The 26,521-nt window shown below is 43.8% G+C and overlaps 1 protein-coding gene and 1 long non-coding RNA gene across 4 annotated transcripts in view; one reads left to right on the top strand and one right to left on the bottom strand.

Annotated features, from left to right (window-relative positions):
* Positions 1 to 26,521, top strand: part of LOC138811635 (alpha-parvin) — a 145,924-nt gene that overhangs the window by 58,237 nt on the left and 61,166 nt on the right. Inside the window, exon 1 of one of the 2 annotated variants that reach the window (XM_069999337.1) lies at positions 18,405 to 18,577. The exons of the other annotated variant lie outside the window; for it this stretch is intronic. Within the exon in view, the coding sequence (XP_069855438.1) occupies positions 18,550 to 18,577 (28 nt within the window). The 5' untranslated portion in view covers positions 18,405 to 18,549. Of the gene's footprint in view, positions 1 to 18,404; positions 18,578 to 26,521 lie in introns of those variants that run through there. 2 annotated transcript variants of the gene reach the window in all.
* LOC138811636 (uncharacterized) overlaps positions 12,363 to 26,521 on the bottom strand; it is a 189,083-nt gene continuing 174,924 nt past the window's right edge. For both annotated transcript variants that reach the window (XR_011367461.1, XR_011367462.1), the window contains exon 5: positions 12,363 to 12,466. This is a non-coding gene — a long non-coding RNA (uncharacterized lncRNA). The remainder of the gene's footprint in view (positions 12,467 to 26,521) is intronic.

The raw sequence follows: 26,521 nt of genomic DNA, 5'->3' as shown, positions 1-26,521 counted from the left end.
AATGTTGATTGAGAAATTTGACCAAAACAAGCTCTTCCTGGATCCTCCCTCAGCTTTATTTCCCCTTCTTAAGCAATATCTCTATCCAAAGATGTGGAAAAGTGACAACTGGAGGGGAGTAACCTGTCTACCCTGCTCCAGGACTGACTCACAGCAGGTTATTTTTGCCCTGGTCGGTAAATAGCTGATCCTTCAATATCCTGACAGAGCCTTGCTCCAGTGCCTTGCCACAATCAGACTAGGACGGTACCTTCAGATCCTGCTCTGCCATCAGACTGACCAGTGCCTGCTGTGGTTACATATACTAACTGTCCTCTGCTCACATCTCCCTGTCATAGAACCATTTGGCAACCTGTGTGCTCAGTCCTCATCTCCAGACCACACCAGAAGGCACAGGCCCATTTCAAGGCTGTGTGGCCCATCTTCTCTTTAGTAGAGGAGAATTTAGTAAGGCGCATTCCTGTTCCTTATTTCCAGTTCTCAACCCAGGTGGGCACTGCTGCATCTCTATATCCCAGGTCCTTTAAACAGTTACCTGTGTGCTCTCACCAGCCCTAGCAGGCCTGCCTGTACCACGCTAAGGTCTTACTGTCCATGGGGACATCCAGAAGCTCAACCTTGCCCATCTGGGACTCATGACTGTGTAAATATGTCTCTGGAGCTGCGCTGCTTTCACCGCCATTGCTCTCTCCATTGACTCCTCTGACTCTTGTCACTCCCTTTGTTGTCATCAGCACCAAGATATTATGCTGCACTTGCCTATCACAGGGACTTTTTCTTATTTTCTGTTTCCAACTCTAAACAATCATTCAAGATCTGACCCAGCAGTTGCTGGAAATTCCCAGCTTTCCCTGCTTTGGCCACAGCCTTGATGGGGATAATTGTTTATATTGGGGTCTCCTGACCAAAATGACATGAGATAGGGCCCTTTGCTCCAACCACAGAGGTCTTTGGAAAGGGGCCATATCATGATCAATATCCAAACATAGAATCATAAGCGAAATTGTTCTTTTGATTAACATAAAATTCTTCTACTTTGCTTTGCATTGTGAAATGACAACCATAGTTGAGTAATGATTAAATCATGTTATTTTTCTTATTTTTTTGCTTGCGTGACTCTTTACCAATATTGTTCACAGATGTTTAAGTAATTATTAGTAAATTCCACAGAAGGCCTATTAGTTAAATTATTTAACTTGTTCATTAACCCTTTTTTTAAAAAAATAATGTGCATGTTTAGGACAGGAATGTTTTCTAGTTGTCATTTCATGAGATAAATGAGCTTGGAAATGAAGATGGTCTAAATGGATGTGAATGTCATTTTATCTAACTGAAGATGAATGCTGAATTTGGGGAGTTATAGTAGAATCCAGTCCAACTTGCTCTGAAGGAGATTTATGATCATGGGAGCTAAAGCTTTGTCTCCCAAGGGCCCTGCTGGTAACATTAACTCCTTCAGCTCTGTAGTCTTGCGCATTGAGAAAAGGTAACTTGCATGAGTAGGGGCCAAAGGAAGGATGTGGAAGTATGTTTGGCAAGTCAACCAAAGCAAACACAAAAGTAACCAGTCATCTGGGCTTGTAGAATTTAAAGTAGTTTGACAAATGAAGAGCCACATTCTATCATGTATCATGCCAACTAGTCTCACATTTGATTATCTTGGCTTTCTTGTTTTTTCTAGAATGTCTTTGGGGCGGGGGGAGAGGGGGAGAGGTCCGGTTGTGGGGCCTGAACTCTGGGCCTGGGCGCTGTCCCTCAGCTCTTCAGCTCAAGGCTAGCACTCTACCACTTGTGCCACCAGGCCACTTCGGCTTTTTTCTTTTTGCTTATGTGGTGCTGAGGAATCGAACCCAGGGCCTCAGGCATGCAAAGCAAGCGCTCTACCACTGAGCCACCTTCCCAGCCCTCTAGAATGTCTTTCAGGGAGAAGTCACAGTAGTGCTAGTAGCACTGTTGATCTTTACACAGCCTTATGGAACCAGGAATGGCCTTTTGATGTGAGCTTGTTTTCTACACTTGCTTTCTGAAATCCCGTTCCCAGCCATGGCTGGTGTTGTGGCTCTGTTGTGGCTGAGATACAGGAAGGAGGCGCCTTTGATGGACCATGATTGAACAAATTAAAAGATGTATTAAATTGAACTCTGCTGATGGTTGTAATACCTGTAGAGGGAGCTGGGGCGAGCTAGACTGCTTAATGAACAACTTGAAGAAAATACACTTGAACCTCTAGGTCAAATGCTAAATTCCTTCCACAGGTGGGAAGGCTGTACCTCAGAAGAAAGGCCGGGTTCCATTTTTGGAATGACCTTACTCTTCTAAAACTTTCCCGGAATCTCTTATCATTAGTTCCCCACCCAAAAGATGAAAAACACCATCTGACTTACAATTCTCTCATCTCTTATTTGACTTTGCAACTTTCTTGGCTAACAGATGGCCAGAAAATGTGTAAGCCCAAATAAAAGTAAAGCATGGGCTTCACTGTTTCTTCACTGGTGCTAGTTGCTTTTGGAAATTAAAATTATGTAAATGATCCCTTGGCTTGAAGTAGGAAAAGCAGAAATGAAGGAAACAACCCTAGCACTTGAGTATTTTAGTTTGGGTTGGGCACAGTGCTTTTTTTTTTTTTTTCCTTAAGCTTTTAATGCTTCCTTTTAAAGAGAAAGAAGAGAAGAGGCATTTGGTAAAAACATTTCACAAGTTGCTCATTCACAATGCTTGCAGATCTTCACTAAGAGCCAGCCTAAAGTCAGAGAATATTAGAGTCCTTAGAGGAAGTAGGGTTTTTTGTTTGTTTGTTTTGGGGGTGGGTCCCCTCCACCCCGTTTGTTTGCTTGTTTGTTTTTTCCTGCTAGTATAGGGGCTTAAACTCAGGGCCTAAGCACTATCTCTTAGCTGTTTTTTCAAAGCTGGCATTGTACTGCTTGAGTCATACCTCTACTTCAGCCTTTTGGTGACAAATTGAAGATAAGCATCTCTTGGATTTGTCTGCTCAAGCTGGCTTTGAACTGTGATTTTCGGCTCTTAGCCTCCCGAGTAGCTAGATTACAGTGTGAGCCATTGGCACCCAGCTTGAGGTAGCAGTTTTAACTGACTTGAGGGAAGAAAGAATTCTAAAGTAAGAGACCAGAAGAGAGCCTGGACCTCTCTGGGTTTGACATCTTTCTTACCTCAAGGAGTTAAAAGTCTGGGCCTGGGCGTGATCAACCAGATGGTCTTTAACAGTAACATGGTTCATATTGTTTAGATTATCCTGTTGCAAGTACCGTGCCTCGTTTACCTTTTATGGAATAAAGTGTAGAAAATTGACCACAGATGTAAGTAACCAAGAATGACGGGGAAGCTGTTGTTACCAAGCCTCTCCTTCTCTCTCCAACATGCCTGATGGCACAGATAAAAAATGAAGAAAAAAACGGGAGGCAGGCAGTGAGAACTAGTTTGCTTTTACCTCCATAGCTCAGATCTGAGCGCATCCTTAGCACACCGTTGTGCGTGTGAATGTACCCTAGACTTGTGTGTAGGCTACTCTCAAATTGTGATGAAAGCATAACACATGAGTCATTTGTCAGCCAGGTTAGAAAGGCATCAGGGACAAGGTCCACATGCTGACATGGAACAGATTTGTGGCCTCGAAGTCTCTAGCAGAGACAAGGGGTGACATCGCAGAGCCCGAAGAGTGTATTCCTCTTGCTTAGATTGCTATTGCAGCTGCAGGATGGGCCAGGTTTATAAGAACTAGGCCCTCATGATTCCGAGAATGTTTTTCTGAGCCTTCTAAAAGAATCAAGCACCCAGGAGAGGCTAGCATAGAAAGGAGCATGTTGAGACAGGCCTGGGTTTCCCCTTACAGAGGGCTTCTTAGGATTATGAAGGCATAAAGACCTTTTTAAATCCTCTGAGGAAAGTAATAAACTAGGCTTTATGAAGTCTCTTGATTTTTCTTGGACTTCGTTTCCTTCCATGTTCTATAGGCAAGACCAAGCTGGCTTTTGACTCTGTCCCTTCTCGGTGGCACTTGCTGCCTCTCTGCCTGTGGCTCGAACTACAATCAGGTGACCAGTGTCTGCTGGCAAGCCTGCTGGAGGCAGTGAAGGCCAGTTACACGAGCAGGGAATGGGCTGCTCGTGGTCTCTGCAAAGTGGGTGCTGGGTTGCCTCCCTCCTTCGGTGTGGGGCCCGGCATGAAATGAGTACCCTGCTCTGGCCACATTGTCATTTCTGTCTTCTTATTCCCCTAAGTTCAGCTGCCCTCTTTCCTGCCAAGCCTCTATTAATCCCTTCCACTCTTCCCTCCCTCTAGAGCCCTGGCTTTACTGCCAAGAAACTTCCCACCATCCCGGATCCCTTAACCCACTCTTTGCATGCTCTCTAGAAACCTAGGCTTGACTCTGGACACCATTGCTCCCCAGGCTTCCCTGCTTTTCCATATGCACTTCCAGTTCCGGGCCACTTTCTCCCATACCCTTTAAAGTTCCCCTCCCTATCAGGAATGTTCTTGGTGCTTGACACTTGAATTCCATCACACACTCCTTTTTCTATCTTCATGAATTCAGCAGCCTCCTTTTGCTGCCTGTCCACCAGCCGCACTGTCCCATTACTTCCTCTGTACTCTTTTAGCTGTGCCACTAATGACTTTGCTCTCATGGTCCACAGTGGGGTCCCTGTTACCTCTGAGCACATGTCCCCCCTGATCACCACCTTCCATCTCACCAACTCTTCTATGATTCTTGTGAAACCTCGCTCTGCTGCTGCTTGCTGCCCATCTTCCATTCTTAAAGACATATCCTAGACCTCACCCAGCACAACCTGTCTGACTGTTGATTCTTCCAGTCATACTCAAGAGCATGCTCCATTTCCCCTACCCCATTTCCATCCTCTCTTGACCTTTCATTGCTAGGAGATGACAAGATAGAGGAGCAAAAGATAGGGGAGAGGAGAGAAGATGAAGAATGAATATAAAAGGAAGCTGGCAGCCTGAGCTCTGCTTCCTATTCATTCTCACCTTGAACTTCTGCAAAGTATCATCCAGCCTTATTCCATTGATACCCACACATTAATTATACTTCAAGCCTTGTCATTTATTCATTCTTCAGCATCTGTTTGGGCTCCAGTTTCATTGCTAGAGATTTTACTTACATTATCCCTACTCCCTGTCAAGATAGGTATTATTGTCCCCTCATAGGTAAAGCTCAGGGAGGTTCATTTTTAGCTCAAATTAAGGCAACTAGTCAGTGGGAGAACTAGGGTTTGAATCAGTGCTTGACACCACCCCTGCCTCATGCAGTGCTACAAAGCTGGTGCTCAGAAAAAGGTTGCTGCATTGATTCTAGGAAAATTTGGATTCCAGGGTGTGAAGAACGTAGAGAAGAGGCATTCAGGCTTGTGGATTGGCCCAGCCACTTCAGAGGAAGGATGAGGTTAAAACAGGTATGATAGAGCCTAGATAGTTCATGTCTCTGGATGTTGCAATGGCCCAAGAAAAGGAGGATGCATAATCAAGACAGTGTTCAGGAAGGAAAGCAATGGGATGGAGGACGTGGCAGAAGAAAACACCTGTTATGATCCCAGAGGGTTTTGTGAACAGTGAATCTTGGAGTCTCTGTCATGGTTTCTGATGCACCCTAATGCATCCTCTCAAGGAAAAAGAGGAGGAATGGGGGAAATAGGACCAGCCTTTGTCTAGTTATTTTTCTCACTCTTCCCAAGACTTTATGGCAGGAGAGATGGAAAGAAGGCCCAGCTGTCTCCAAAAGGGAGTCCCTGGGACAGACACTCCCCTTTTCAGTGACCTCCCATTATTGCCTGGAGACACACACCCCCCACCCTTTTTTTTGATATAGCCTTAAGGCTTCCACTTTAGGAGGTGATTGAGCCATGACTGAATTAGTCATACTTGGCTTCAGCTATGTTGGGAGTAGGTGTCTAGCCTGACTCACCATCATCCCTTTTTCTGGGAAAAATGGTGCCAGTGCTCAGGGACCCAGCTATAGGGGCAGGCTTGGGAAGCTGTGTTTTAGACCTTGTTTAGATTTTTTTTTTTTTTTTTTTTTTTTTTGCTAGTTATAGGGTTTGAACTCAGGGTCTGGGCACTGTCCCTGAGCTTCTTTTGCTCAAGGCTAGCACTCTACCACATGAGCCATAGCACCACTTCCAGCTTTTTCTGTTGATGTGGTACTGAGGAATCCAACTCAAGGCTTCATGCATGCTAGGCAAACACTCTACCACTAAGCCACTTTCCTAGCCCCCTTGTTTAGATTCTTAACCAAAGACCAATCAATCTGTATCTGTGCACTGCAGTCCCCTTTATAGTCAGCTCCCTAAAGCTGTTCAATTCTTGTAGTGGCCCCATGCCACACTTCTCTAACGTGTGCCCTCACTGCTTTCTCCCCTCACCCCGACACTTTCCAGGTACATTTCTGCCCCCAAAGCCTTCATACCTTCTGCTTCCTTTTTTTTAAAGATTCTTCTTCTGCTTGAGAGGTAGGTATTCATATAACCTGGGTCCTTCTCAAATCTCTGTTAAATTTCTTCTCCCTATGCTTCCAATCCCTACCTCCAGAGACCTGTTAACACCTACTTACAAATAGCACTTCTGGTTTTCCTAGCCATATGAATTTAGATTGTCTTTCCCCTTATAAGAAATAAGTATCTTATAAGAGGGATTTTCTCTGATTCATCTCTGGGTCTCCAGTATCTAGAACAATTTGGCATTGTGTATGCTCAGTTATTATTTGGTAGAAGGATGAATCACCAGCAACCAGCTTCTTTCTTAGGAATTTGAACTAAGGGCACAGTGACTTTCTTGGTTAATGGTCATTACTGGCCCTATGAGGTCAGTCAAGGCATGGGGCCAGCAACCTTGTGTGGTCACATGCAAGCATCAGAAGATAGCCAAACTCAAAAGAGAAATGGAAGCTGGCAGCAGTGGCTCAGGCAATTTGAATCCAACCCAGACAGGAAATGTGGTGAAACGCTTATCTCCAACTAATTATCAAAAAGCCAGAAGCGGAGCTGTGGCTCAAGTGGTAGAGCATGATCCTTGAGCAAAAAAAGTTCAGGGACAGTGCCCAGGCCCTGAGTTCAAGCCCCAGGACCAGCACCAAAGAAAGAAGGGGAGGGAAGGAAGGAAGGAAAAGGAAAGGAGGGAGGAAATGAAGGGAAGGAGGGAGGCAAGGAAGGAGGGAAGGAAGGAAGGTATATCCAGAGATAAAAAGAATGTTTTGCCCCTTTCTCTCCTTCCCCCTAGGGCCTGACTGTATTGAGATTTCTGTGCCCATCAACTTCCCTGTGTTATATACTTGGCTGCTTTTATTATGTCTTCTGCATGCCAGCAGTCCAGATGGGCTCACCTGTGCTCCTTGCCCCAGATCTTATGAAACTGAAGCCCAGGTGTTGGCTGGGCTTGGCTCTTTTATGTGGAGTCTCTGGGGAAGGAGTCTGCTGCTAAGTTCGTTCATGTTGTTGGCACAGTTCAGTTCCTTGTAGTTGCAGGACTGAGGCCCTGTTTGTTTGCTGGCCTTGGCCAGGGGCTGCTCTTAAACCCATCCCCAGCCTCTTGCCAAGCAGCCTTCAGCATGAAAAAGCCCTCAAATACTCAGTACCTCCTGACTTGCTCTTCTGCTCACAGAAGAAACCTCTGCTCAGTACCCCCTGACTTGCTCTTCTGCTCACAGGAGAAACCTCTGCTCTTGTGATTAGGTTAGGTTTTACCTGGTTAATCTCCTTTGAGTAACTCAGAATCAAACTAGTAACCCTGATCACAGCTGCAAAATCTTTTAGCAGATCACAAAGAGAGTCAGGGCATGGTGTCTCATCGTAGTCACAGTCCTGGGATTACAGCAGGAAATCTTAAGGGGCCATTTTCAGATTCTGCCTACCATACTATTTTTTTTTTTCATTCTCCCTTAATTAATAAGTCAGGAAAGGCAAAGGTCTGTTGGTTGCAACCAAAGCAATAATGGCCATAATCCACAGAGGCCCAGCCTTGGGCCACAGAGGGGATGAAGTTATAAACTTTGCCTTCTTGACCTGTACTAAAATGTGGTCTTTCTTTTTCCTCTGGAATCAAGTTCACAATATAGAGATGTGAGAGATTAGACCATCTGCCAAGGTTTAGATGCCAAAAATAATGAAAATGGACCCTTGCCTCTAAACTCTCTGGTAGAAAACTTTTTATTTTAATGCTTTTCTTTAAGGATTGCTCTCCAAGTGAGATCACTGGTGATCCTGAGCCTTTTCCCATGACTTAATTGACAGCCGAGGGCCGCCCAGTGCAATCTCCCAGAATACATGGAGGCTAATTGGCCGAAAGCCTCAAAGCTCTAGTTGAAATGGGTGATTTTGGTTAATCCACACTTACGAAGCCAAAAAACTATTAAGGGTGTATATTTTTTTCCTGAGGTAATATCAAAAAATTCTGTATAGAAAGGAATAAACTATAGTTTGAGAATATTTTTTTTTTGTAATTAAGAGAAAAATGTAAGGCAGAGTGAAGTATTTCCTGCAGATATAAATCAGAGCAAGTTCTGAAGCCTTTTCATGATTCAGAGAGAGGTCACTGACTGACCAAATCTGCTGAGGGAGGCAGGATGAGATTAAAAACAACTACATTTTTATGATTTTTTTTTCCTCCTGCTGCCCAATGTAACACAATTTTCCACAGCGCTGTAGGAAATCGGAGATAGGGAATTGCTATCCAGTTCACTGCCTACTTGAAAACATGTATAGTAATAGTCGAGTGTCAAAAAATAGCATGAGGTAAGTTAGAGGGAGGTGGGGAGAAGCTTGCCATGGGTAGAACTGCCGGCAAGTTGAAGAATTAAGCTTATCCAATTGTTAAGCTCTTGAGTCTAGAGATTCCGAGGGGAAGGGGCTTTCCTTGCAGCCTACCTCTAAACCCTTGCTTGATGCATGGACCAGGGCAGAACATGGAGACAAGACACCAGCAGCCAGGCTTGAGAGCAAGTTAGGAAAAACGAGGATGCAGCTATGTGTGAAAATAAGGAAGTTCTGGGTCTCAGGTGGGTCATGGAAGCAGACAGATTCCTTAACTCTTTGGAGACTCATTGTCCAATGGAGATCCTAGTACTTAGTTAGCAGAGCTGTCATAAGGTTAAATACTGTACATATATGAGTTGCATAGCAAGCATTACCAAATGGAAATGACTCAACTACAGTGTTCTGAGCTCTAATAGGATGAAATTGAAACTCTGATCTGGGTTGATAGATCCAGGGAGCCCATTATAGATATTGGAAATGGAGCAAAAGACAGTTTTTTTTTTAAAGGTCAATAAATGCAATTCTTGGAGCTCAAGCTTATTTGGAAGAGGCAGAGGGGTCAGCCTTAAGGATGACAGAAACCTCAGGCCTAGAACAAGAAGCCCATGCTGCTTAGATGGGCACAGGCACAAGGTAAGCCTGCAGCAGCCCAGCCTGAGAACTGGCCCACTGAGAGAGCCAGCATTAGGCCCAGGTCTGAGCACTTGTGGGGAAAGAGCCTGCTCCTGAAGCTTCAGGAGCATAGAAGGCAGGAGACTTTTGTGGCCCCTAAGTGACATAAAGGGGGTTTCCAAAAGCAACAGGGCAACTTGCGAAGGTATATTGGGGTGCTTTAAAGTATTAACTAGACTTCTGATAAGCAGCCTCCTTGTAAATGTAGATATCACAGATAGAAAATGGAACTCTTGACTTCTGGTAGTCACCCTGTTGAGGTGGTTCATTTTTTGGTGGTGGAGAGGGGGAAAGCATTTATTAATGCTCGTTCTCCATGTTCTAGGCCTAGCATTCAGAAATGCAGTCTAGTGGATGCCAGACTGGAACATATAGGTGTTTGGATGGAAGGAGGTTTGGTACCATTTCTGTTGTCCCTCCCCTATGTGCTCACCTGGCAGTGATTTAGTGTAATGACCTTTGCTGATTCTCAGACCTGTACCTTACTTCTGGGCATGTGTCCTCTCCCCCACCTTTGAGGTCTCAGTGGAATCCTGGGACTTCTGGGAAGCCTTGACAACCCACTTGCCTGTTGTCCAGGCACCCATTATCCTGTTCAGTGCCTCATTCCTGTTTGCCACGTTTCTTTGACAGCATAGTTTTGCAGCACAGAACCTGGCTTCAGCTCCCTAGAGCCCTCCTGCTTATGGTTTCTACATTGGAGGAAAGGGGGCACCTTAGTGTTGGCTAAATGGTAAGGTACAGAAGTAGCATCCGGGGCAGAGGTTAAAGAGGTAAAATACCACAAGGCATTTCAAAGAGCACCATAAGCCCAAGTCCAAAGGGCCCACAGTAATGGGTAGATGCTAAAGACAGGTGTGAAGAAGCAGGACACACACAAAGTTTCCACCTAGTGCTTATGATAACCGAACTGATTTCTGTGTATAATGACACTCAGCCCACTGTAGCTATTGCCACATAGAAGAACCTGAGGAATCAAGGGTCTTAGCTGGGGCCTAGGGAACAGAAAGCAGCCAGGAAAGGAAATTGCGGATTTCAAGAGCAGCTGGATTTCTACGTGTGGTGGTCTCCCCAGAACAGAGCAGTTCTGTAGTCCGTGGGTAGAGTCTGTGTGCCCTGTCCTCCAGAGAAGGGGCTGGCCAAGTTGTCAAGTAGGCTGTAGTCTGAGGGAGGGCTCTACTTCTAGAAGGAATTAGACTTAACCACTATGTGTCCAGATCCAACTTAGTCCCAGGTCTATGGAAAACTAACTCTGATCATATTTATCCTTGTTTTCTGAGATGACTTGGATATTTGGACACATTCGTCAAGGTCCATGCTAGAAAGAAAAGCACATCAAACTGTAGAACTTGAATATAGCTTAGTAAAGGGTTTGGTTACAGAAGAGTAGTAAGCTTAGTATACTCAGCAACTACGTTATTACTCGTAGGCCCGAAGAGACAAAGATCTAGAGGTAGAGAAAGTGATAAATCAGTCACAGTCTTCTGTTCATAGTGACCCCAGAACAAAGGGATCAGGAAACAAATAGCCCAAACTGCTTCTCCTCCTCTTGCACCCAGATTTCTGGGGATACTTCTTGACCTAATTTAGTAGAGGACAGAGGGCAAATGTGCCCACTGATGCAATCCCTTCTGGGCAGGGAGCAGGGACAAACACTGGGCTTCTTGAAACTTAACTAACTTCTAGGATGTGATCTACTGATGTCCTCTTCTATCTAGTACCTTCTATCTAGTGCCTCTTCTATCTAGTGCATTTGCGCATAGGCCACGTGTGAGCCCCTGGGTCTTAGGCTACAAATCTCTCTTTCTTAGAACTGACAGGAGCTGAGAAACACAGGGCCTGGCACTGTACCTTTAAAGTAACAGCTTGCTCCATACATATGGGAGCCATATGTCCTCAATTTTCCAGCACAGTCTCAATTTCAAATATTCTGTCCCATTTTACCCATAAGAACACTGGCATTTGTCAGATCACATGTTCCAATTTTTGATTCAGAAAATATGGTCACTGTATCCCTATACCACAACAAATGCCAGATGGTTTAAAGAGCTAATTTTTTTTAATGGTATACTTATCCCAATTGTTGAGGAAAGACAATTTTCTGACTATTGAAGCAATTGAAGAAATTATCAGTGACAAGTTTGATGGGTTCAATTACATTTTTTTAAAAAATACCCTTTTGGAGTATAAAGAAAATCAACAAAACAAAAACGAGGAATGAGAAGAAATAGATTGGGAAAATAGTTGAGATAAGCATGATGGCTAAAAACTTAGTATCCAGGAACTTTGGGGGAGTTTTGTAAAAATCTGAAAGGACATAATTAAGCCTCCATGGACAGATGGTCAAAGAATATAAGTAGACAATTCACACCAAGAGAAATGTTCACTGTAAACAAATCTGAGAGAGAAAAGTAAATAAATTCAAGTGAAGATAACTGTGAGTTACTATATCACACCTATTATACCATCATAAAGTAAATAAAAACAATAAATTCTAATGTGGGAAGAGTTTTGTGAAAACATGCACTCAGACTTTTAAGAAGGCATTACAAATTAGATTTTCATTTTTCCTCCTAGTAAACAGTGTTATGCTATACAAAAAGATCACAGAACCAAACTTCCACTCTGACTCAGTCTACTTTGGAAATGTAACCTAAGGAAATAATATGAGGGAGAGAGAGAAAGAGAGAGAGAGAGAGAGAGAGAGAGAGAGAGAGAGAGAGAGAGAGATTGAAGCAGCCCAAATTACAAACAATTGTGTGATGGCTTAAATATATTGTAATAGGTTAGGATAAATGAATATTTTATTATCACTAAAATACCAGACAGGCACAATTTGTCAATACATGGAGAGATAGATTTTTAAATGCTAACTGACAAAAGAGGTTATAGCAGTAATAACTGTGGTCATGTGAAAACTAGTTTTGTCCAAGTCTGAAGATTAGATAAGAATCCAAATTTTGTAGTTCCTTGGGCTTCTATGGTATGATTGTCTTCTGTGCTTCTTGGTCCATTGTTTCCTTTTTAAAAAATACATTATCTTTAGTTGTACAAAGGGGTTTCAGTTCAACATGTCAGTTTATGAGGACAATGCATCCTGACCAATATAATCCCTTGCATAGTTTTCTCCATCTCTCCTGACCCTACCCCTACCCTCATTAACTGATTCCATTTTCACGTGTACATTGACTCTCAGGACTGTATCTGCCCACCTTTCCCTTCTTATTGCTGATTTCAGAAGTTCTGACTGGAACTAAGTTTTCCATAAGAATAGAAGCAAATAAGTACATGACTGTGAATCCTATACATCTGTAGTTAAGACTCAGAGGCAAATGCTGGCTGCTGCTTTAGGCAGATCCCCTTATGGGTTGAGGAGCTGCTTCCAGTGCTGTGTTGCATGCATTGGCTCCATCTCTTCTCTTGCTGTCCTAAATATGACTCATAAATACCTGAGTACCTGGCTATACCAGGTGGCAGGCTCTTTTCTCTGTGTCTATAATAGAGCTATTTATACTTGACTATAAAATTGCTTCAGCTCCATTCATGTAAAGATCAATCTAACAACCCACCCTCACTTCAAGGAAAAGGTTATAGAATCTGTACTATATATTTTGTGATGTTTTTAAAGCCTTAAATACTAATCTTCTAAAGATAAAAGCAGAGGTAGATAAAGAGAGTTCATTACATAAAAGTGAACTTGGCAAATACCTAGTCCACATTTCTCTTGTAAGGCAGGCATCCAGAGAGGTCTGGAGTACAGCCCACTGCAGGCTATCTCCAGCATGCATCATATACCCAGCAGGGAAGAGGGGACAGGGCACATTGTCAAGCCCTGGGCCTTATACACAGTATCTCAGTCTGGTTGGACATTATTGACTTCCTTCCAGAAAATCCAAGATCCATTGGTGTTTTGCTCACTAGGACAGCAGTTGTAGGAATTCTTTGTACCCAAATCCTCTCAGAGTTTGTTCAGACCCACATTTTATTTGTGTGATTTGAATTTTTATAGTAGAAAAAATTGGGGAGAGGAGACTGAGGACAGATTAATAAGAGCCAAGTTCAGTCACTGACCCTGTAAATAGATGCCATGTATACTCTCAAAATGTATAAAAGGAAAATTTCAAAGCAAGCCAGGAAGGACAAAAAGTCCTCTGGGACATTTATCACCAAGACCTCTTTCTGTACAGGGAGAGAACACAGGTTTCGAATACTGGAATCTCTATTCAGACCTTTCCCTGAGAGCTCTTAGAACATCATCTCTTCACGTGGAAAATGTGACTGATGATGCCTACTTCTTGAGACTATTCAGAGTTAAAATAATTGGATGAAGTACAGAAATTCCTGTCTGGTACAATTAAACCTCTGAGAAGCAGGAGAACCTCTCTCCCTTCCTGTTTCTGCCAGGGTACCTTGTATACAAGAGTGCTGACTGAGTCTCATGTGCAGAGCTTAACTTTCCTGCTATGCAGTAGAAATAACTAAAACTCAGACACTAGTATGTGGTGTGGCCATACTGTAGCATGGGTAGTGACCTCAGTAGAAAGAGAAAAGACAGGGAGGGCTGGGACCTGGACCAAGTCCCTTCCAAGCACGTAATAAGAGTGCACTAAGACCATGAGTACGCATGTTACAGGTAAAGATACAGTCTGACCAGCATAGGTCACTGACAACTGCTAATAGTATGCTGAAATAGTATGCAAAGAACTGTCTAGGACAACGTTAGAGCTTTCTATCCCAATGGCTAGACCAAATGTGGCCACAGGAAATCCAGGTGGGATGTTGTTGCTCCGATGTCTGGAATACAAGTGGCAATCTCAGATCATTCTGAAGTTTTAGCCTTCCAGGAGCAGAGATGTTTGCCCAGGGCTCTTGGAATGAAGTACCATGTTGATTATTGAATGGGGGTTCACCCATTGGGACCAAAGCAGAAGCTTCCTGATACGAGTCTGGCTAACATGCTGGGTGCCTGTGATTGGAATGAGGTATTCTCAAGGAGTTGATTATGTTGTTGAACCTACAACAGCGCCAGGCTAAAATGGCTCCTGAAAACTGAGGCAGGAGGAATTATAGCTACAAATCAGATGATCCCTGCTATGGAAGGGCAGGTGAGGGGGTACAGCTGTTGGGAACCAGAGCGGACCGGGTTTTGTCCATCTTGGAAGAAGATTCACTGCCTCTGGGTTAACATTAGGACTCATCTCCACAGACTTTCAATGGGTGATGCTTTCCTGTTCTTCACCCTTCCTGAATATTCCCCTTCCCGTCTTGCCCTTCTCTTCTTTTTTGCCCCTTTCCAGCTTATCTAAATCAGTGTGAGTTGACATTTAGCTAAGAAGCTTTATCGGAATTTTGGTGAGAGGAGAGAACTGTACGTAACAGAAAATCATATTCCATATATTATAGTGGCTTTAATTTGAGTTTAGTCATGATGTCTAATTTGTTTTGAAATTTTAAATCTCAATAAAGAGATTTTATGTTTCTTTAAAAGGTCATAGACTTTTAGAGCACCATTTAAGGCTCTGTATTAGCCACCTCTGGTGGCTTCTGAGAAGGGTTCTCTTCATTGTCTTACTGTTGCTCTTCTAGCCAGGATTTCCACACTCCTTTTTCTTTCTTCCTCTTAGAATATTATAGTTTCCAGCCAGATCCATGGTTTTCACTGGAAGCCATCTCCACACCAAGGGGACATTAGGCAATGTCTGGAGACAATTTTGGTTGTCATGAAAGGGAGACAGAGATATGCTAGTGGCATTTATAGTAGAGACCAGAGATGTCATTTAATGTCCTGCAGTATACAGGACAGCTCCCCACATCAAAGAATTACCCAGTCTTAAGGTCAGCAGTGCCTCTGTTAAGGAGCACTGAACTAGATTGTGGTGCATTATGAGTTGATGTGATGTCTTCACAATCTCCTTTCCAGATTTTTGCAAAATAATTATCACCAGTAGCAACTAACATTATCAAACACTTACTGCGTGCCAGGCATCCTCCCAAACCCGTTCTGCATATTTATTCACTTCATGTTTTCCATTAGGGAATGTTGTTATCTTATTTTACTAAAATTGAACAGCAAGAGAAGACTGGGACATGAGAACAGTAATTTGCCCAGAGTCCCACAAAACAGTGACTAGTAGAACCATTCATTGGGAATAAGAATGGTAATAGTTGTAGCAGAATTTTTATTATTGTGTGTGAGAGTATATGGCTTTTTGGTGGTTAATTGGAGATAAGAGTATCACATACTTTCCGGCCCAGGCTGGCTTTGAACCAGGATCTTCAGATCTCAACCACCTGAGTATCTTGTATAAACATCAACCACTGACACCCAGCTTAGACTTTTATTGTTTATATATCAAGAGCTTTATACATGTTTAATCATTTCATCTCTGGTGTGACCTTGTGGAATAGAAGTGCTCTAATACTCCTTTTAGATATGTAGAAGTTAGGACTCAGCTTGTATTTATGAATTTGCATGCTTTTAAATTAATGGCTATTTCTCCCACTGTACTGTAACTCCAATAATACAAGGGTCATGTTGTTTCTCATAGCATGTTGCCTCATAGCAACCCCACTGCTCAGCTCTGGGTGTGTTACATATACTTCATGATTGAAGGAAAAAAGAATGAAGCAGCCGGGCGCTGGTGGCTCACGCCCGTAATCCTAGCTACTCAGGAGGCTGAGATCTGAAGATCGCGGTTCAAAGCCAGCCCGGGCAGGAGAGACCGTGAGACTCCTATCTCCAATAAACCACCAGAAAACCGGAAGTGGCACTGTAGCTCAAGTGGTAGAGCGCTCGCCTTGAGCTGAAGAGCTGAGGGACAGCGCCCAGGCCCAGAGTTCAAGCCCCACAACCAGCAAAAAATAAAATAGAATGAAGCATCAGTATGTTGGCTGCTAATGGATGGACCAGTTGAACCCTGATTATGGCTTGGCTAGTTTGCCATATTTTCTTTGCCATATTTTCCTGTGATTCTGTCACTCACCATACCTCAAAACTGTCCAGTAAGAATATTTTACCATACAGTGCCCCTCCTCCAATTAAAACAAACGAGCTCTTAGGGAACTTGCATCAACAAGTAAGGCATCTAATCTCTAGTAGCTGTAAACTCATGACCATGTTAAACCCCAGGCTTTCAGGCATGTTCCATTGTCCCTACAACCTGCTCTCAGAGGACCAATAGATGTTCATGTCCCAACTTAATGAAATTTGATAACACATAACGCTAGGTAGAGATACTTTTTTTATTTTTCCTGTCTGATATCTGGATATTTTCAGAACCTAGATAATTGTATTCTTATTTACATCAAGCATGCAGGTAACTCTAGACTTTTATATCTGTATTATTTCTGAGGAAGTATAATATGATTATGAATGACAGTAATTGACATTACATGCTTTAATTAGATTTCCTTTGCTGTGAATCAGAACCTTTTAGCTCAGTCCTACGGTGCTATTTCTAGATTTCTCTTTTACATACTCTAATGTATTAGGCAGTAAGTACAACATAAATTCATTTTTGTAGATTCTATATTCCATAGATTAAATGAGATAATGCATGTCAGGGGCTCTGCTTACTTCCAGCTATATAGTAGTTATTAATCAAAATATCCTAGCTGAATTTGCATATACTGTTGGCTATTTTGAAGAATGTTGTGCTTCTTGGGTGATGATCTTGAAGTTGACAGTTTTATTTTTGTTTGTTTCTTGGGGCATGTACCAAGCATTAAACCGAGGACCTTGTACATGTTGGGTAAGTGTTCTCCCACTGAACTACATCCCTAGCCCAGTTGTACTTCTAAAAGGAGCCCCTTTGCAAATAACCATGGATTCTTATACTAAATACATCCCAGAGTTTCTCCTTCTGTAGCTTTTAGGGGAGTTTTAGAGTTTTATCTTTTTCCAAAAAGGAGAAATACCCCTATATTACCTCCCTACTGCCACCACCATTACCCTCATTCAAAAGCCCTCATCTATCTTCTGGAGGTAACAACATGCTAAAAAGGATGAGAGGGAAAGTTCTAGGTGTTAGCTCCTTTAGCCTAACCCCTGCCTTCATTTGACTACCTCACCCTGAAAATGCATGCACGGCTCCTAGGCCTGGGAGCACTTAAGCACCCTGCAGCATTGTTTCTCAGAACAGTCAGACCTAGACTTTCCCGAAGGAACCAGAAGAGAGACTCCACTGATGGATTTAGACTGCAAGCAGCCACTTCCTTCAGGGCTGATCCTCTCTGAGCAGCACCCTGGAAGCCAGTCCTGAGTACCCACAGGGGTGCTCCATCAGCCATACTGGTCCTCTCCCTGCTTTGTCTGCAGGTGGAATCGGGGAGCAGTACCAGCACTCACCTCCCCGGGTAGTACTTTACATTAACCCAGCCAACTAGCAACCTCAAAGGCCACAGTGCCACATATTCAAAAATAAGAGAAGAAAAAAAGATTGCACACTTGTGCTGACCAGTGTGTCTACAGGCACTCGCATGTCTTCACTGTCTAACTGTAAGCTTCGTGTCTCTCTCCTGATATGTCAGGTCACTCACAACACTGCAGAGAAAACTGAGGGCACAGCACTGCGTGTCCAGGGCTGGCAAGGGTTAAGAACTATACCCACAACTTGCCTCTGCCACACTTGAGGCTTGTGGTCTTGTGTTTGTGTATGGGCTAAGACATTTTTAGGACCCCTTAGGTGAGACTCACTGGGTTCCAGTATTTGACCCCTTTCGGAGTGGCAGCCCAGCCTCTACCCTGCCTGCACTGCCTGGTCACTTGAAGTAAACCCCTAAGGGAGCAGAGACAAGCAGGCAATCTAGATTGCAGGTTGCCATGAGGCAGGAGTCAGAATCCCGCCTGCTTTGCAGCAGGTCTATGAGTCTCAAGTGGCATCCTATTAAATTATATAGGCGGCCACTTGTTCTCCACTGATGCTCTGTGCCGAGTCGTACTGAGCAGGCAGCAGTCTCCTTGGGAAACGGTTGAACAGATCCTGTAGTTGCACAGCCCTTCTGGCCTGTGAAGACTGTTCCGAGAGCAGAGGGCTGTGGGGTGCCACAGGAAGAGGGCAGCTCTGGGATGAAGAGACCATGACTGTGCCTGCACTTGTAAACCATGGGCTGTGGGGCACTTTGCCCTAAAGGTAAGTCTGAGTCTGGATTGGGGATCCGTTGGCCAGCTCCTGGCTCATCTCTGGAGATTGTTTCTGTGATGGGGACCTCTGCTTCTGAAGGGTGTGTCTGTCTGTGTCTAGGTAATACTCATCTGACCTGTGTTTGCCTAGCTCTGTTAGAGATCATTGTGGAAGTGTGTGGGGGGGGAGGGGGGGGAAGAGAGGAGCAGTTGAGAGGTAGGGGATGCTTAGGAGTTGGGGGAGAAACTGCAGATGAGCAAAGAAATGAAAAAGTGAAGGACTTAGGCAAGAAAAGCTCTGCCTAGGTAATTTGATTACTTACTATCCTCTGCTCTCCCAAGCTGCACAAAGAAACAGGTCTTTTTGAGGGGTCACGTACCTGCTAAATGCTTTTCCTAAGACCTAACCAACCAGGTCTCCTGCACAGCTGGGCACCAAGGAGTCCATAATTCTTAGTGACAGTCGTAGAAAATGGATAGATATCTTAGTTTGAGAGCTCATGAGAATTCCAGGTCTCTCACCAGTTTGGAATATATGGAATGATTGCACATTCTTAGCAAGATTTTCTATTCAGCTTCCACCTGTAGGTTAAACATGGCTTCAGCGTTCACTTTAGGGGGGTGGGTAGCTGGGCTGAAATGCCTCCCTGGGAAGTTTGACAGGCTCAAGGTCCCATCAGTTTGAACTCTTGATCCCCATTCTGAGAAGACCGCAGTTAATAAAGCCAGAGAAAAGGTGACAACTTTCAGCCATATGGGGCCCAAAAGGTGGCCACAGTAAGTCTTCTTAACTCCATTGAAGGTATGTTGGAAGTCTTGGCTCCCTTGGGGTATCCATGGTTTTAATCACAGATGAGAACCCCACATTAATAAATACATAAATCCCAAAGCCACCCATTTGCTCCATGTGGGAAGGCATTTATTTGTGTTGAAGCTTTCACAGCTGGAGAAGATGACAACTCAAGGGAGAAAGTGTGAGACTGCAAAGGATCCATAGGCCATAGCTCACCTTGGAAGGCCTGAAGCAGAGCCATGTTTGTCTGTCAGTGGGATGGGGCTTAGGACAGACACAATGGAAGAGAGTGTTGAGGGAGTTCATACTGCCATTGATAGAGAAGTATTTCATTGTTATTTCACTACACTTCGGTGGAGCCCAATGGGGTCAGATATTTACCAGCTATTTCTAGTTTTTCTGTATAAAAATGGCACTTAAATGTGTTTGTTAGTTTTCCTTGAGGACATTGATAGACATCTTATAAAGCTTGATAATGAAATCATTATAAATTAAGAATAGAAATGCTGCTTGAGACGTGATTTGGATTTTCTTTATTAGGCTGACTTTATTCTCAGTTGGACAAATTGTTCTCACTGATTTTTTTTTATTTCTGAAAACAATCTTGTCATTTACTTCTGCTCCTCTTGCCCAGAATCTAGTTCCTTATTGCCATTTAAAGAAAGGAAACAAAAAAAGGTCTGTGTCATGGATCATGCCTATAATCCCAGCCTACTCAAAAGGTTAAGATTGAAAGGTTAAAGTTTGAGGCAGTGACCACCACCTGTTGCTTGTTTCTGTCTAGCAAACCAACACGTGGAGGTAATCAAAACACCTGGTTGATTGTGTGCCTATATAAGACCTGCAAATCCTTAGCTCCGGGCTCTCCTCCTAGGCTCGGCTGTGTCGGAGTGTAGGACGAGGCCCGAGCTGCAGTCTGTTTAAATAAAACAGCTGTAGAGTCTGACTCTCGGTGGTCTTCTTGTGGGGGGGGTCCTGCGAACTTGGCAGGATCAGAAAGATCAGAAACTATCCTGGGCAAAAAGTTACCAAGATTCTCATCACAACCAACAAATCAGGTGTGTCTATGATACCAGCCATGTGGGAGGCACGGGTAAGAGGCTCACAATCCAAGGCTGGCCCAAGCAAAAACAAAATCCTGCCTGAAAATAACCAAAACAAAAAATAGTTGGAGGTATGACTCAAGTGGTAAAGTACCTGCCTAAAAAACATAAAACTCTGAGTTCAAATATCAGTACCATCAAAAAGAAAGGAAACTAAGAACTTCTGACAGTGGAAAATTTCTAACATATATGCAGAGATGGAAAGAAAAGTATAATACACTCCCCAGTGAACCCTTCAGCCACTTCAAGAGAAATCAGTCCTGGTTCATTTGAACCTCCCATCTGATCTTCAAAATTATTTTGAAGTAAATCTCAGACATGTAATTCAATATAGATCTTAAACATAAGGATTTTTTTCTTTAAAAAATAATTATTTCAGGGCTGGGAAGGTGGCTCAGTGGTAGAGCGCTTGCCTTGCATGCTCAAGGCCCTGGGTTCGATTCCTCAGCACCACATAAGCAAAAAGAAAAGAGCCGGAAGTGGCGCTGTGGCTCAAGTGGTAGAGCGCTAGCCTTGAGCTGAAGAGCTGAGGGACAGCGCTCAGGCCCAGAGTTCAGGCCCCACAACCGGACCCAAAAAAAAAAATAATAATTATTATTATTATTATTTCACATAGAAAAAGTAATCAACTATTCAGCCCAGAAATTTAAACATTTGTTTCTACAGTTTGTTGGACTCCAGATCAAAATGAGACCCTGTGTTGTAATTTGTGAAGATCAGCTCCTGCCCTGTGTGTGTGTGTATGTATATGTGTGTGCGCGCACACGTGTGTGCCATGTGCATGTCAATGTGCCAGTACACTTGTATGAGACTTGAACTCAGGTCCCCCAGCTCCTGATCAGCTTTCTTGTTTACAGCTGGCACACTACCAACTGAGCCTACCTCCAACTTCTGGCTTTTGGCTGGTAAATTGGAGATTAGACTCTCTCAGATTTGCCCACCCAAGCTTGCTTTGAATCATGATACTCAGATCTCAGCCGTCGGAATAGCTAGGATTATAGGTGTGAGCCACTGGACCTCAACTCATCTCTTTTTAATTCCTTGAAATGTGTTTACTGAAGAAACCTACACAGTGTCTAAAACTCTACAGTTGGTTCATTGTATGGATGGTGTTATTTTAACATGTACCCATGACCCCTACATTTCCCCAGAATCATTGCGTTGATCCAGGGCTGATAGCAGTATATCTCTTCAGGGGTGGTAGGCACACAAGGAGGAATTACTTCTGGTTCTGATTTTGTAATACTAGGAACCATTCATGACCATTGCAAAGACAATTGTCACCTGAAAGGCTTTATCAACTTCATGGGGCTGTGGTCAGTGGTTGAGCATTTGCCAACATGCATGAGGCCCTGGGTTCAATCCATGTCATTGCAAACAAAAACAGCAACAAAAAAGGCCAACTTTCCCCCATGGAACAGTTGGTCAGTGAGCTGTGTAGTTTGATTTAGAAACAGAAAAAATGTTGTGTTTACAAGTTTTAAAAAGAATGAATGGGTTTCCTAGTCCTCTATTCATGACCAGTGAAGTACATTTTGTTTTGTTCTCCTGGTATCATTATTACCTCATGGATTTAGGTGTAGTTGATTCTATTTCAGTCCATACCTGCTTATCATTTTATTGATGTTTAACTTTTTTTTCTATCTTTGGCCAGTGGAAGCCTGTTTGATAATCTCCTGCCTTGGAGAAATCAACAGTTGATTGATTTCTGGCTATCAGATGAACTAGACTCAGTTCATATATTCTTTGTATTATTTCAGATCTATAATTAGCCATTTTTCCAAGGAACTCTGATTCCTTATAGAGAAAAATGGCATTCATCTTTAGAGACCACAATCCAGATGCTGTGGGTATTGAGCACCATCTTTCCTATTTTCACCTCTGAAAATTCATCCAAACCGTCATCACTACTGTTAGTACCACCACTACTGGTAGAACCACAGAATCCATCTCTCCATCGCCTTCACCATGCTGCTTCCACCTTCCAGACTCCATGATACCTGTAGCATACTCCTTCCTTGCACCATGCCACTTACTCCAAAATGACCTTCTGCATCATTAAGCTTTGTGTGGACCTGTTTCTATTCCTTCTTTCACCATGTGATCACTTTTTATCCACTTGAAACCCAAAGACAAGGGAATTGCTAATTTCTTAACATCTCCTTGACTTGATGTTTGAGCTCAGTTGGTTTGCCAAGTCATTCTCATTCCATTAGATCATGGCTGGGCAGCCCCTGGGTTTCTCCCAGTGCTTACTCGTTACCAGGCATGCATAGAGAAAAGGTGTTGAAAAAGCAAGCCAGCAGTTACTAATGCTCACTCAGGCATGTTCTACTGTGCTGGACATTATACATGTGTTATGTCATCAAAGTCTCGTTACTAACGTGTGAGCTAAGTCTTACGATTCCCATTGTAGAGGGAGGAAGTGAAGGCAGAGCTGGGATTGACTTGAGGTCTACCGTTCTCGAGAATCCAGGCTCAGATTGCTTGATTGCAGTTGTAGACATCACAGGAAGAAACACACTTGGATCCTTTAGCGAACGTTTATTTGGCCTCTCAACAAACTTTTTTAAAATCCTTCTTAATTTTTCTCATTGCTTTCAGGATTAAACCCATACTTTTTTATGTTCTGCTTGTGTGGCCTTGGCTTAACTCTGTGACCACACCCCATAGATGTACTGCCTTCTAGCCAATCTTATCTTTCCCTGGTAAACTCCTAACTGGCCTTTAGGGAACAACTGAAGCATCTCCTCCTTTGAGAAGCCCTCCCTGATTTCCTCTTCCAGATGAGAGAAGTGATATTTCCTGGTACCCCATAAAATGTTCTGTTCTACTCTGGGGCTGGTTTCTCTTCATCCTCTTCATCCCTCAGAACCCAACAGAGTGCCATAGGAAAATTGCTCAGCAATGAATGCTGTTAAACATCCATTGAAATGAATGAATGCCATGTGGTAACAGCCCATGCTTTCTTACCTAGGTGAAATGTTTTCTTTTTGGAAATGGTCTTTATAGTTTCCGGTGTCCTTTGCCACTCTATGCTTCTGTTTTGTGTGTGTTTATTTTTGTCTATAAGTGAAATCATGCCCTGTGCTAGGAAGATGAACCTGGAATGAGTCTCGCCGCATATTGCCTTGCCCATAGTCAAGACCCAGTAATTATCCATTGAATGAAATGAAATGGAAGGTTGTACAAAGGGAAGGTGCAAGGGAAGGGTTAGGCCTGCAATCAGCAGCTCACCAGACAGTTAAAGCATCTCCGATTTACTACAATTTCTTTTAATAGGTTCTCTGTACAGATTTGCTGTCAACATGGATTGTGGGTTTAGAGAAAGGTAAATAACCAGGGAGCTGCTCTGGCGCTCCTGCTGCACAAATGACTGGTAGCCTTTTCTGTTTCTGGTGCCATGGTCCATGGATTTCTAGGTCTGGACTAGACTTGTCCATTTGCCCGGAGGATAAGCAAAAATGATCAGCAGAAGTGCTTCAAGCACGAACACTGACCTGGAAACCGGCCTTTATCCTCTCTGCTCCGCCATTGCTGCCTCACTTCCTCCTCTTCCCCTCCCAGCGTCCCCTTTCAGATCCTAGACCCAACAGCCATTTGTGCTGTGGCTCTGGGTAGAAAGTAGGACAGCTTATTTGGCTGTGGGATTCTATTACTAGAGGAAAACAGTTAGGGGCCTGTCATGTTATCTTGTTCATTCACTCAGTAAGCAAGCATTAAGCAGTATGTCAGTCAGTTGTTGATGGACAGGGGTGGGCAGAGCCTCCACTCTTGGAGCACTCAGAGTCATAAGGGAGACAGGTGTTCATATACTCACAGATGTGCGATTGCACCCGGTATCTGCATGTGGTAGAAAGAATAGACCTCTGTCCACAGAAAGGTCTGGTGTCCTCTTTGCCATGAAGCCCTTCCTGATCCCAGCTGGCCCCCTAATGGTTCTCTTCTACTGCCTGGAGCTCTGCCAAAGTCAGTCCCCTTTCTCTAACTCAGGGTGTGCACAGCTGTAAGCTCCCAGGACAAGAGTGCATTCTCTTCCCCCAAAGTATGTGGCACACAGCAGGTGACAGTTGGAGGGATCATTGGTTTCTCTCAGCACTGTGATCCTGCCTCTGGGACCAACTAATTATGAGACATAAGCTCTGTTCCCAGGAAGCAGGCATTTCTTCCCCTGGGGGTCATAAAGGGTGACCTCATGCCCAGAAAGTCCCCAGAATAAGTTGGAACCCTTCCCCTATTCCCAGAGGCTTCCACAGGACCTTGTCAGGGTCCCAGCCTGGCATCCTCTCTGACCTGACCTGAGGAGGGTGGGAAAGGACTCTTAATTCTGATCATCACAGAATTCCCACATGGACATGCCATAGAGTCAGGACTAAGGAGTTGCACTGGTAGCATCATACAACAAAGAACCAGATTCTGCAGCTGGTCTGTCCTTGATTGCCTTGTCCTTGGGGGGGGGGGGGGGGAGGAGGAGGGGGTGGGGAGGTGGGAGGGAGGTTGTTCTTATCCTGAATTTCTCTTCAAAATGCCCTCTCATCTCCTACCCAGTCTCCTGACATCACTCCTGGGGAGAGAGGTCCTGGACCCCCGCCCCCCGCCCCGGGTATGCACAGCAGATGCCTTGGCAGCTCATAACCCACCCCTGGCCACCTCCTTTTGGTCCAGCTGTGGCACTCTGTGTGGTTCCAGCACACTGGACTTTCCTGTCCAGGGCTCTAGCTTCTCAACCCCTCAGCCTGCAACCATGGCAACCTGGAAGTGCAGAGAGGCAACATCTGGGCCGGAGGCGGGGGCACAGGGGAGGAGGCTTTGACTGAGGAGAAGTCTCCTCTGGGATGGACCCAGATACCCAGCCACAGGAAGCCACCTGCTTATGTACCTAACTGGATCTCCCTGGGTCTCCCATCTCCCTCTCTTCACTCATCGTCCTTTTCTTGGAATTGAACCCATGCCGAGACATTAGGGAAAGGGGAATGGCTGAGTGTTAACAGTCTCTGAGGATCTTTTGAGGGAAGTTATCAAACTTGTCTAAATGTGGGCTTTCTTATCCATGAAAGATAAAGATCTTAAAATGGCCCACACTTGTGTACAGGAGTATGCATGGAAGTCTTCAGGCCACACCTTGCTATTATGCTGGCTGGTCTGCCTGCCTGAGACCCCACCATCCTTCACATCTGCTCATTACTCAGCCTTGAAGTCTCTTCCCCTAACCTGGAAACTACCTAAGTGTCCAATAGCTATGGGATGGCTAAGTGATATGTGCATAAATCATTGAAAAGCTTACAAGAAGGCATAATGTTAACAGAGTTTATCTCTACATAGGAGGATTGTTTTGTGACTTTATTTTATATTTTCAAAGCTCTCTTAAGGGATTATGTATTCCTTGTATAGCCAAAAATTGGTCAATCAATTATTTATCTTATTTACGTTTTTTAGTCATGGGGCTAGAACTCAGGGCCTGGGTACTATCCTTGAGCTTTTCTGCTCAAACTATCACTCTACCACTTGGGTGGTAAATTGGATATAAGAGTCTCAGGGACTTTCATGGTGGTCTTGTTTTGAACTGTGATTCTCAGATCTCTGCCTCCTGAGGAGCTAGGATTACAAGTATGAGCCATTACACCTGGCTAAACTCATTATTTAAAATTAAACTACTGTTCAAATATCACTTTTTAAAGTCTGTCCTGTGGGCTAAGCTGCCAGAATGGCCAGGCACCCTTGGACTCAGTGTGTGCATACTTGTCCCTGTTAAACATCTTGGCTTTCATATAAATGTGGTTTGCAAAAATGGTGTGATAAATATTTTAGGATTTTGAGTGGTACAAGTTTGTGTTTGAAGTGCATTTCATCTGCCTTATCTAATGAACTAAATAAATAATTTGATTAAAAAAAGAAGAAGAAGAAAAGCTGAGCTGGGCATTGATGGCTCATGCCTGTAATCCTAGCTACTCAGGAAGCTTAGATCTGAGGATCGGGGTTCAAAGCCAGCCCGGGCAGGAAAGTCCATGAGACTCTTTTTTTTTTTTTTCTTTTGGGTCCGGTAGTGGGGCCTGAACTC

The sequence above is a fragment of the Dipodomys merriami genome, unplaced genomic scaffold (assembly GCF_024711535.1).
Source record: "Dipodomys merriami isolate MVZ:Mamm:240054 unplaced genomic scaffold, mDipMer1.0.p SCAF_542, whole genome shotgun sequence".
Taxonomy (NCBI): domain Eukaryota; kingdom Metazoa; phylum Chordata; class Mammalia; order Rodentia; family Heteromyidae; genus Dipodomys; species Dipodomys merriami.
Note: the sequence above shows the minus strand (reverse complement) of the source record. Positions and strands in the feature narration are given on the sequence as shown.